This window comes from Syngnathus acus, chromosome 14 (genome assembly GCF_901709675.1).
Source record: "Syngnathus acus chromosome 14, fSynAcu1.2, whole genome shotgun sequence".
Lineage (NCBI taxonomy): Eukaryota > Metazoa > Chordata > Actinopteri > Syngnathiformes > Syngnathidae > Syngnathus > Syngnathus acus.
Window position 1 is genome coordinate 6,057,101 of NC_051099.1, and position 11,620 is coordinate 6,068,720.

The 11,620-nt window shown below is 45.6% G+C and overlaps 1 protein-coding gene across 1 annotated transcript; it reads right to left on the bottom strand.

The window, feature by feature from the left end:
• Positions 1 to 4,731: 4,731 nt before the first annotated feature.
• Positions 4,732 to 10,980, bottom strand: slc12a9 (solute carrier family 12 member 9). The gene is made up of 14 exons (XM_037269545.1): positions 10,754 to 10,980; positions 8,793 to 9,020; positions 8,591 to 8,725; positions 8,379 to 8,516; positions 7,962 to 8,264; positions 7,786 to 7,893; positions 7,519 to 7,630; positions 7,278 to 7,435; positions 7,105 to 7,187; positions 6,911 to 7,035; positions 6,543 to 6,735; positions 6,308 to 6,482; positions 5,649 to 5,795; positions 4,732 to 5,573 (listed from the first exon to the last, which is right to left on the bottom strand). Exons 2-14 carry the CDS (start codon positions 8,998 to 9,000, stop codon positions 4,732 to 4,734), a joined length of 2,727 nt encoding a protein of 908 aa, XP_037125440.1. The 5' UTR covers positions 9,001 to 9,020; positions 10,754 to 10,980.
• Positions 10,981 to 11,620: the final 640 nt, after the last annotated feature.

The following is an 11,620-nucleotide window of genomic DNA, read 5'->3' on the forward strand; positions in this document are numbered from 1 at the left end:
CTTCTTCGGAATCGGACCCGCACCTAGTTAGTGATGTGCATTACAGTTCTTTTAAGTGAACTAAATCTTGAGAATCAGTTCTCTCAAAAGATTCGTCTAAACGAATCGTTCCCCACACGCACACGCGCACACACGCACACGCGCACAATGGCAACAGTCACTCACTCGGTCGTGAACAGGAAATTACGTCACTGACTCGTAAAGTCCCTCCTCCGTCTATCACTCGCTGCTGATTGGTCGTTCGCGAAGATTCACGAGTGAGTGACAGACAGTAGTGCTGCTATCTCAGCCGACACACGTTATGCTGACGATGTATTTGTTGGCTTGTAGTTGATGGTGTTATTATACCGAATGTGTTTGAGTAAAAGGGTGGTTGATCTGTGACGTCACACGGACACTCCATTAGGTACGCCGCCATTTTCAGGTGTACCTAATAACAGGCCACTTCATTAGGGAAAAATCATGGCCAAAGATTAACTGAAAGTGAAAAGTGCCACACCCGCCCTCACCCCCACTTTCTGATTGGCTGGTTGATCTGTGACGTCACACGGACACTCCATTAGGTACACCACCATTTTTAGGTGTGCCTAATAACAGGCCACTTCATTAGGGAAATATCATGGTCAAAGGTCACAGGTGTCAAGCTCTAGTCCTCGGGGCCGCATTCCAACATGTTTTCCAAGTGACCCTCGTTAAGCGCACCTGCGTGAAAAGTTTTTGGTCATTTTCACGTTCCGCAGGAGCTAGAACTTTTCACACAGGTGCACTTAACGAGGGAATCCCACGGACACTCCATTAGGTACACCGCCATTTTCAAGTGTACCTAACAACCGGCCACTTTATTAGGGAAATATCATGGTCAAAGGTCACAGGTGTCAAGCTCTAGTCCTCGGGGCCGCATTCCAACATGTTTTCCAAGTGACCCTCATTAAGCGCACCTGCGTGAAAAGTTTTAGCTCCTTTCACGTTCCGCAGGAGCTAAAACTTTTCACGCAGGTGCACTTAACGAGGGAATCACACGGACACTCCATTAGGTACACCGCCATTTTCAAGTGTACCTAACAACCGGCCACTTTATTAGGGAAATATCATGGTCAAAGGTCACAGGTGTCAAGCTCTAGTCCTCGGGGCCGCATTCCAACATGTTTTCCAAGTGACCCTCGTTAAGCGCACCTGCGTGAAAAGTTTTAGCTCCTTTCACGTTCCGCAGGAGCTAAAACTTTTCACGCAGGTGCACTTAACGAGGGAATCACACGGACACTCCATTAGGTACACCGCCATTTTCAAGTGTACTAACAACCGGCCACTTTATTAGGGAAATATCATGGTCAAAGGTCACAGGTGTCAAGCTCTAGTCCTCGGGGCCGCATTCCAACATGTTTTCCAAGTGACCCTCGTTAAGCGCACCTGCGTGAAAAGTTTTAGCTCCTTTCACGTTCCGCAGGAGCTAAAACTTTTCACGCAGGTGCACTTAACGAGGGAATCACACGGACACTCCATTAGGTACACCGCCATTTTCAAGTGTACCTAACAACCGGCCACTTTATTAGGGAAATATCATGGTCAAAGGTCACAGGTGTCAAGCTCTAGTCCTCGGGGCCGCATTCCAACATGTTTTCCAAGTGACCCTCGTTAAGCGCACCTGCGTGAAAAGTTTTAGCTCCTTTCACGTTCCGCAGGAGCTAAAACTTTTCACGCAGGTGCACTTAACGAGGGAATCACACGGACACTCCATTAGGTACACCGCCATTTTCAAGTGTACCTAACAACCGGCCACTTTATTAGGGAAATATCATGGTCAAAGGTCACAGGTGTCAAGCTCTAGTCCTCGGGGCCGCATTCCAACATGTTTTCCAAGTGACCCTCGTTAAGCGCACCTGCGTGAAAAGTTTTAGCTCCTTTCACGTTCCGCAGGAGCTAAAACTTTTCACGCAGGTGCACTTAACAAGGGAATCACACGGACACTCCATTAGGTACACCGCCATTTTCAAGTGTACCTAACAACCGGCCACTTTATTAGGGAAATATCATGGTCAAAGGTCACAGGTGTCAAGCTCTAGTCCTCGGGGCCGCATTCCAACATGTTTTCCAAGTGACTCTCGTTAAGCGCACCTGCGTGAAAAGTTTTAGCTCCTTTCACGTTCCGCAGGAGCTAAAACTTTTCACGCAGGTGCACTTAACGAGGGAATCACACGGACACTCCATTAGGTACACCGCCATTTTCAAGTGTACTAACAACCGGCCACTTTATTAGGGAAATATCATGGTCAAAGGTCACAGGTGTCAAGCTCTAGTCCTCGGGGCCGCATTCCAACATGTTTTCCAAGTGACCCTCGTTAAGCGCACCTGCGTGAAAAGTTTTAGCTCCTTTCACGTTCCGCAGGAGCTAAAACTTTTCACGCAGGTGCACTTAACGAGGGAATCACACGGACACTCCATTAGGTACACCGCCATTTTCAAGTGTACCTAACAACCGGCCACTTTATTAGGGAAATATCATGGTCAAAGGTCACAGGTGTCAAGCTCTAGTCCTCGGGGCCGCATTCCAACATGTTTTCCAAGTGACCCTCGTTAAGCGCACCTGCGTGAAAAGTTTTAGCTCCTTTCACGTTCCGCAGGAGCTAAAACTTTTCACGCAGGTGCACTTAACGAGGGAATCCCACGGACACTCCATTAGGTACACCGCCATTTTCAAGTGTACCTAATAACAGGCCACTACATTAGGGAAATATCATGGTCAAAGGTCACAGGTGTCAAGCTCTAGTCCTCGGGGCCGCATTCCAACATGTTTTCCAAGATTCCCTCGTTAAGCGCACCTGCGTGAAAAGTTTTTGGTCATTTTCATGTTCTGCAGGAGCTAAAACCTTTCACGCAGGTGCACTTAACGAGGTCACTCCTGAGGCCACTTCATTAGGGAAAAATCATGGCCAAAGCTTAACTGAAAGTGAAAAGTGCCACACCCGCCCTCACCCCCACCTCCTGATTGGCTGGTTGATCTGTGAAGTCACACGGACACTCCATTAGGTACACCACCATTTTCAGGTGTACCTAATAACTTTATGCATTTTGTACATGTCAAGAATGTGTATTTGACTACTTGCTCTTTATTTTGGGGGACACCAACACATATACACAATGTAAAACACATACATATTGTCATATAAAGCAGTTAACCAAATGTCACATTTTTATGTTTTTATGCCCAAAAAAATAAAAACAAGGAATAAAACACCAGACAAGTTTTAACATAAATGTTTATTAAAATAATAATAATACAAGCAAATTTCAAACCAGCAATCTAATGTGAAATTGCAGTATATATATTGGATAACAATATAGGCATACAATATGCATACACGTTATTTAAAAACTACTGTGTTATAGAATAAAGATTACCCAAAGAGAAGCATAAACTCCCCGCTGTTGCATAACGGCGCATCAATGCAATAAAGTTAGTCGTTAGCTTGGAGAAAACGAGCACAAAAGAAATGGTGTTTCAGTGTGTGGTTCTTTCTTTCCTTGGCAAATCGTTTATCTACATTCTGGCTCACGTTCATTCGCTGAATTGTTCACGCAAGGAGCCGCAACACGTTCACTGACTGATCCGTTGATGCACGGGAAGGTAGTTCACTCAATGACTCGTTCCCTCACCGATTCGTTCTCGCGATGAATGGGAAATACAATTCACGACTCGTTCGTGAACGGGAAGTTACGTCATTTTCTTCGTTTTGTTTTATGGCGAGGTGGCACCAGCTTCAATGGGCATTACCGAATGAAGTCGTGAACTGAAAAAAGAACGAATCACTTTAGGAAGTGATTCGCTCACTCTCGTTCACTGAAAAGATGTGTTCTTTTGAACGAATCGTTCACTCACGAGCCAACACTACTAACCAGTGCACCACCGTGCTGCCCACACTGAAACGCTGATGAGGCAATTTCTTGTTTGTAGTGCAGTAACACGCAGTGTCAAACACAATGGATAACACACACAAATTGCATTAACTTCGTTGCTGAGGTTACAATAACTGAGTAACATTTCACTTTGTTGAACAATGTTGATGAAATTTGAGCCATAATTGGTACTGGTCTCATCAGTACTGAATTAGAATGTTTTGTATCAAGAAAACAATGCAAACAAAACACTCACTTTTTTGCAAGAGATTAGTCTTGCGAAAAAATAAATACATTAAAACAGACACCATTATAATATTGTCTTTTAAATACCACAAAATTATGAATGACATCCCTGAAAATGTGGCTATTTTTAGACAAAGGTCCCATATTGGTCATAATTGTAGTTTTGTTTTCAAGGCTCTTCAATACCTTCAACCTGAACTTGAAGACTGTACTGTACTGTTAGACCGGTAAACATTGTTTTAATCACCAAAGCAGTTTGAGTGCATGAAAATCGTAACATATCCTATGGCAATGTGAATTAATCAAGTATTTACACTTGACTGACAGTAACAGACACAGATTCAAATATACAGTGTCATACACCCACCGGACACTCCAATTTGGTTTACCTGTACAAAAATTACATACATTGTTAAATGCAAAACAAGGACCACTGAGAACACAAAGCATTATTATTTTGTAAGTGCTGAATGTTTAAGCCGTTGTTTGTATTGGACCACATGATATGGCTCAAATGAAGTGTGTGTTGAGTGCATGCTTTGTTGAAGCATTGCGTCCATGTGTAACCAGTGCTTGGAAGCAGTCAGGAAAGACTTAAAGGTCCGTGTACGTGACCGGGGTGACGCCATGGATGAGGAGCGTTGGACCCAAACCGCTGGTCACCGCTTCCAGCTGGGCCAAGTATGTCTGGGAATGGCTGTGATGAGCGGGCGGCCGCGGCAAATAGAGGAAACGGACAGCAGCTTGAGAACTGTGTTCCGTCAACATAGAGTTCACCGCTGACAGGAAGTGGTCAGAGAGGATGTGGCTCTGTTCCTCGACATCCTCGGTACCCGTCTGAGCGTGGTGTTGCACCACCGAGTCCCACGGGACGATCTTGATGGACGCTCTGATCCGAAGCTTCTTTAGCAACTCTCGAAAGGTCTCTTCGTTTACCACCCATCCCTGGTCGCTCGACTCGGTCTCCACGTTGAGGAAGATCCTCATTCTGGCGTGGCGCCACTTGTTGGACATGTTGAGCACGCAGGCCATCTGCAACAAAAAAAGGCTGCACACGTCCTGATAATCGCGACAGCCCGGCTGCAGCAGGTTGAGAGGCCACACGTCGATGGTCCGCTCCGAACCGTCCACTTTGCTTTGCTTCCCTTCGCCCTCCAAGTGGAAGAAATATCGGCCCAGGCATACGTTCTTGTTCATTTTGATGGCGTCGGAAATTATCCCTACGTACTCTTCTAGGGAGAGCCAGCGAGGGCTCTCCACGTGTCGGACGGGAGGGAAATGGGCCTGGAGTGAAGGTAGGTCAACCCCAAAGTTATATTCGCCGTCTGTGCCTTGTCCTGCTGATGTGCCACAAAAGGCGGCGTCTTGGAGGAAGAAGTCCTCGGGGGTGCAGCTGTCATAGAAACCCAAAATCAGAGTGTTGGGCTTCATGCCGCCTGGAAGAGAAACACAAACATTGCAGAGTGAATACTGCGCACAACTCTCTGCTATTTGTCATCTCCTTTTCTTACCGAGGCCTGTGATGCGTAGAAGATGCTGCGTTCCTTGTCTGACGGACGGCGAGAGAGTCAGGTCTACAAAGGCCTTCACCCCGAGCTTGTCCACTAAGCTCAGCCAGAAGTTGTATTGCTGCTGCACGGGGTCTGATGGCAGAGAATCTGAAAGACAGACAAAATCTTGATTCATTATCACGGAGGCTGACCACGAGCAGAGACTCTCTCACAGAGACCCTAACCCCAACCCAAGTTCCAGGCCGAGGAAGATCTGAACATCCGTGTGGTTGTGTGTGACTCTTGAGAAGCTACAGGCACCCATCACAACTACCCCTGATTGCCACTAGGGGGCATGAGACGTGAAAGAAAGACTACTGTACAGCAAAGGGAAACGTCTGAATCTACACGACAAATGAGCATTGTATTTATGAAATCATTTACACAATGCATCATTTGCTTATTGTCATCAGGGTGACCTTCATCATCTCAAAATAGACAAGGCCGAGTTAACCGTAAAGAAAACAGGAAGTGAATGAATGGTACACACTGTTACGAGTTATTGTGATGGAGGATTGGCTGAGTGTGCGTGTGCATGGTAGGAGGGGCTGTTTGCGGAAAAGATAAGAATCAGTTAACGCTGTTAGCTGCAGCTGTCCCACACAGACCATTCCCATTACCCAGATCTCCAAGCTGCACGTGGCCCAGCACATACAGTCCTCCCTTTTTCAGCTGGTTGACAAAAAGGATGAGCTGGCAGGAGGAACGCGGATTGGCGACCATCAACAACACCTGGGGCCTCCAGAACTTCACGTGGTCCTTCCTCACATCCAGCATCAGTAGATACTTGCGCACCTACAACCACAATGGAAAGTGAGAAAGTTAAGAGCGAGGCGCCATGGGTGTGGATGGTACCTGATGGAAGATGAGAGCCTGGCTGATGTAGCCCCAGCTACTGGTGGGAGAGCGGTAATGGAGGAAAAGCAGCAGAACCAAAAGGAGGACGATACTGCCCGATGAGTAGACGGGGTTGATGACGAACATCATGACTAAACAGCTCAGGATCCCCAGCAGACACGTGTGCCAGGAGAAAAACTGGAAGGTTGGCCTGTAAAAAAACAAAAAGACAAATAGAAGTCTGTTTTGATCATTTGCCATCAACCATCAATTTGACTATATATTTTCAGGCCAACACTTTTGGGAAACTTGGCAATATAAAATGACTGCAGACGATTATTTCAGGAAAATGGCAGACTGGCTTCCCTGTAGTCTACATTGAGTACCTGAAATTTGGGGCCGACGCCCACTCGAGAGCCAAGCAGGCCAGGTCAACAGCTGCGTAGGCAAGCAAGTAAAAAACCGTCACCAAGCTGGCAACGGCATTGAGCTGGCCTGCAAACACCACACACTGCAACGCAAACGCACAAGCAAGTTATAACAATGAGTCAAAAAAAAAGACATTAGAGAGCCCACTAACCTGGGCCAGCCCCCACGTATAGACCACCGCCATCCACGGGTTCCCCGATCTGGTGGTGATAGTGGCAGGTGCTAATGGCAAACCTGAAAAGAAAAAAAGAAAGAAATATCTGCTTAGAAAATAATGAATTTGGATAAAATTGGTGCAGTCTTCTTGGTGAGCTTAGGTCGTACCAAAGAGATGGTCCACAGCAAGAGCATGCAGAATGCGGGATGCTCCTATCATGGAGCACATTGCAGCAAAGAGAGCACCACAGTATATCCCAATAGTCACAAAAGGTGGCCAGATGTTAATTCTTTGGAGGAAACCATAATCCTGAATCAGAAGAGTTCTACAGAGAGAGGAAAAAAATCCATCATAATTTACAACAGCAGTGACGTGGAATGAAATCCAAGTTTGGCTTCAGTTTCCCACCTGTCACAAGTGGCACTGACCAAGAGGAAGAAAAGGATGTAGACAATGAAGGTGTAAATGACGGCCACGATGGTTCCTTTAGGGATGGACACACTGGGAGTTTCCAGGTCTCCTTCAGTGACAACAACAATCTAGAAGTTAGTGTTGATGTACAAGTATTGGTACTCGTTTAAGAAATGATCCGATACCATAACACCCGATACCACTTGACTAGTGCGCCATATATTACACTGGTATCATATATATATATATATATATATTTATAACCTGACATGTTGGCTCCGGCCATGATTCCAGTGCAGCTGGTGAACATAACGGCGAACACGGTGGCGAACGACATGACCGAGTTGGTGCTGTAGTCCAACGAGTAACCAGCTGCGGGGCAAGAGTGTGAGACGCGCATGTCAACATTTGAAAAGAGTAAAACACCTTCAAATACTCACAGCCCAGGTTGTTCTTTAGCGTTGTCACGTTAAAGCTTGTGTAGCTAGCGTTGTAACGTCGCGTCTGATTGTCAGGCCCCGTGTGACTGATGACAAAATCCAGAGGCTTAACGGCCAAAGCGCTGATGAAGATGGACAGCAGCGATACGCTGACCAGCAGCAGGATGCCGAAGGCCATCCGGGAGTAGATGTGGGCGCCCACCAGACACACCAGCAGACACAGCAGGAGGACCGCCGAAGAGTAGAGCACAGTGTACCAGTAGCCTTGAGGGAGCACGCGCAAGCCTTCGGACATGGACGTTTCTGAAAAGAAAACAAGAATGCAAAGGCTCTTCAACGATACGTGTAAATCCTTTCAAATGTTACAGATAACTGAAAAATAATAAGCCATGGCCAAAATAACAACACAAATCCTACCGGCATCCACGCCAAACACATCAAGAATAGCCTCCACCAAACCAAGAACGTATTCTCCACACGCAAAGACTTTTGCTAAGAAGAACATCAAGCCAATACTGCCTCCGAACTCAGGGCCCAGCGATCGACTGATCATGTCTGATGAATGGAGTCAAGCTTTTTGAGACACAAGAGGCTCGGCACAGAAATACAATTTGAAGAAAGAAGGATACAGTAGGCGCCGCCCCCCTGTATGGCCCCGTTGGTGGAAATTGCGCAGATGGATAGGATGGTGAGCGCGATGATGAAGTAGGCAACCATCACCATCAGAAGGCCTTGGAGGAGCCCGGCGTGGCCAACAACAAAACCTAAAAAGAGGAGCTCAAGTCAACCAAAGTACACACAAATATTGCCGCTGAGGTTTTCGCAGCTCACCCGTTCTCAGAAACAACACGATGCTGAACATGGAGAGGATGGTCGGCACCATCACGCCGAAAAACGTGTTGAGCTTTCGGGGCTCTTTACTCGGCATCGCTGACGTGGCGTCAGGGGGCGTGTCCGGTACGGTGCCGCATGTCGCCGCCGCCGCCATGGTCATACCGCACACCCCTGAAGAGACGAGGGGGGTGCGCTCGTTTGACATGCTCGCTTCCTCACTTGGCCCTGTGGAACAGAAATCAGTTCGATGAAAATAAGCAAGAATCCAGATTTTGAAAACAAATAATGTTAAGAGCATCTTGTGGAGGCTGCTAACTTAGACATGTGAAAACTAGTTTATGAAGAATGTGCCACACCACTGGCACAATATTCCTTACGTATCATCTGCTTGTCATTTTCTAACATTGGACCACAATACTACATGATACATTTAACAAAAAAAAGTTTTGTATAATGTGATCTAGTTTCCTTAAAATTACTGACCCACAGTTTGTCACATGTTCAGTGCTTCCCGAAAAAGACAATCAGTTACATTATGACCACTCCGTGACTTATTACATATGATTAGGCTCATTTGAGCATGTTTAAATGCACGTAATATGTCATTTTATTCAACTAAAATGTTCATGTCTTCAAAGTGTCGGATTAAGAAAGTTAACTAACTAACTAACATCCTGTGACAGTCACCTGATTTTAAAATGCATTTGACAAGTCATGTTACTCCTTCACAATCAATTTGATCCACATTTTGTTCTTATTTCCAGCCTGGGTGGACAGCAGAAAGTATTTGCTTCCATGAAGCGCAGCCAAGATGAAACAATTCCACACTCGCATGAATGGCCAGCCAGCCTGTGATATTTGTGACGCGTTGCGCTAATAAAGAAAAACTGCTCACACCTCAGCTTGGTATTTGGAGCCAGCTGACTCACAGCTTCGTGTCTCGTTTGACATTAAAAGAGCTTGGCGGTGTGTATTTCTTTCTTTCTTTCTTTCTTCCTTTTTTTGATGTGATGCAATGCAAGCCCCCCCCCCCCCCTACCCCCTCAATTGCTCAAGCAGCAACTGTAATGACACCAGACATGAAACTTCTCTTCTACTTGAATTTTTTTGACATCATTCAAATAGTAAAGCAGGCCTGGAGTAAAGTCTCTCCTGGTTTGTTCTTCATATTTTGGGGGCCCAGTATGCAGACTTTACCATTTATAGAATCATATGCATCATTTTATAAAAGGTCCTTGCCTTAGGTCACCTACATGAGAGAAGCATTCAGAGAAAGAAAGAAATAAAGCACACATACAAGGGTTTCATGTGATAAGTACTAATTATATCTGAGCTTTTAATTGGCCCAAAGCTAAAGAGGAGTAATTAGCTAAGTATCTTTATTTTGTTGGGACAATGGTCCCCCACTTTTTAAATCACATGATGACATCATTATTCTGTGATGGACCCAGAATTGGGAACCACTGTTGTCGTGGCACAGAAGTGAGTCATAGAAAACATGCCAAAGTGGGATGCAACTATTTTCATGCACGGTAGTTACTGATATTGATTTGTAAAAGTTTAAATTGTTTGTATTGTTGCTGATGCTAAAAATAAAGATGCCGTCCAGATGTTGATACAAAGCACCTACAGAGGCCATCTGGTGGTCCCTCTGCCTTAGTTTGTAGCGCGTTCAAGTACAGTATCGATTCTTTCACATTTACGCAGAACGGTGGCGGATTCGAACGCTAAAAAGTTGACATTTGAAGAGGAATTGCGAGTAGTGCTCCCTTGCTAGTGTTGTTATGGAGTCAGGAAGTGAAAGCAGCTCGGCGGCACACCGCGTAAAATCATTCAAACCCGAAACAAAACTGCATCATCAAAAAGTGACATTGAAACGTCCACAATGGAAGTACATTTGGGCTCGTGCAAGCGAGCATTGACCAGCTTAATTCCTCGGCGAGGATTCTCAGACTTACCGCGACCGTCCCTGGGTAAACAGTAGCCCACTTCCGGCGTGTAAACGTCCACGTTTTGTGTCCGCCTTAGGTCCACTTGGCGCTGGCTGTTGCCGTCCCGGGCCGGTGATCGGCGCCGAGCTGAGAGCTGGGGCCTGTGCAGGAAGATGCCCAATAACAACACGGCGGCATGACACGCCTGGTTGCTCGAAACTGTCACGAGAGAGGGGAAAACAGACCATGTGACTAACTAAAGGGGTGGGAGAACGCCTCCACTTTTTTAAAGCCTCAAAACAAGAGCGACGCTACTTTTCAACGTTAGCCACGCCCCTCCCTTTACGTCCTAACCAGAACACACACGCAAACGTATTTCATTATTCACCCTAACCATACAGAAATATTTATTTATTATATTGTATATATATATATCATATTTACTTATTTTATTAATTTATTACAACACAGTAAAAATAAATTCGTATGTGTTAAGTTGCATATGTTTCGCACACCAGGGGGCGTTGTTGTAAAGCTCAAATAGAAGATTGCAAGGGCTCTACTGGTCACATGATAAGGTACAGTAGCATGGCCAAATGCAGCCCTCGGCAAAACCTGCCCAGCGGGCCGCAAAGGGCCCACTCTGATCTTGAATATCACGTAAAAAACTGGGTGGCTTGAAACAAAGGCGCTCTATGCTGAGTTATTTAACTATGGAAGACCATTAAAAAAAATAACTAGATCTCTGAAATGTCATCCAAATTCCTCCAATATGACACCTACCATATGATAAACCAGTAGAGGAAAATGCAGATTAAAACTTTGTTAGTTCATGTGCTTGTACTGGAATAAAAACTAGAACAGTTACAGTTAGAGGCAATTAACCCCAGTGGG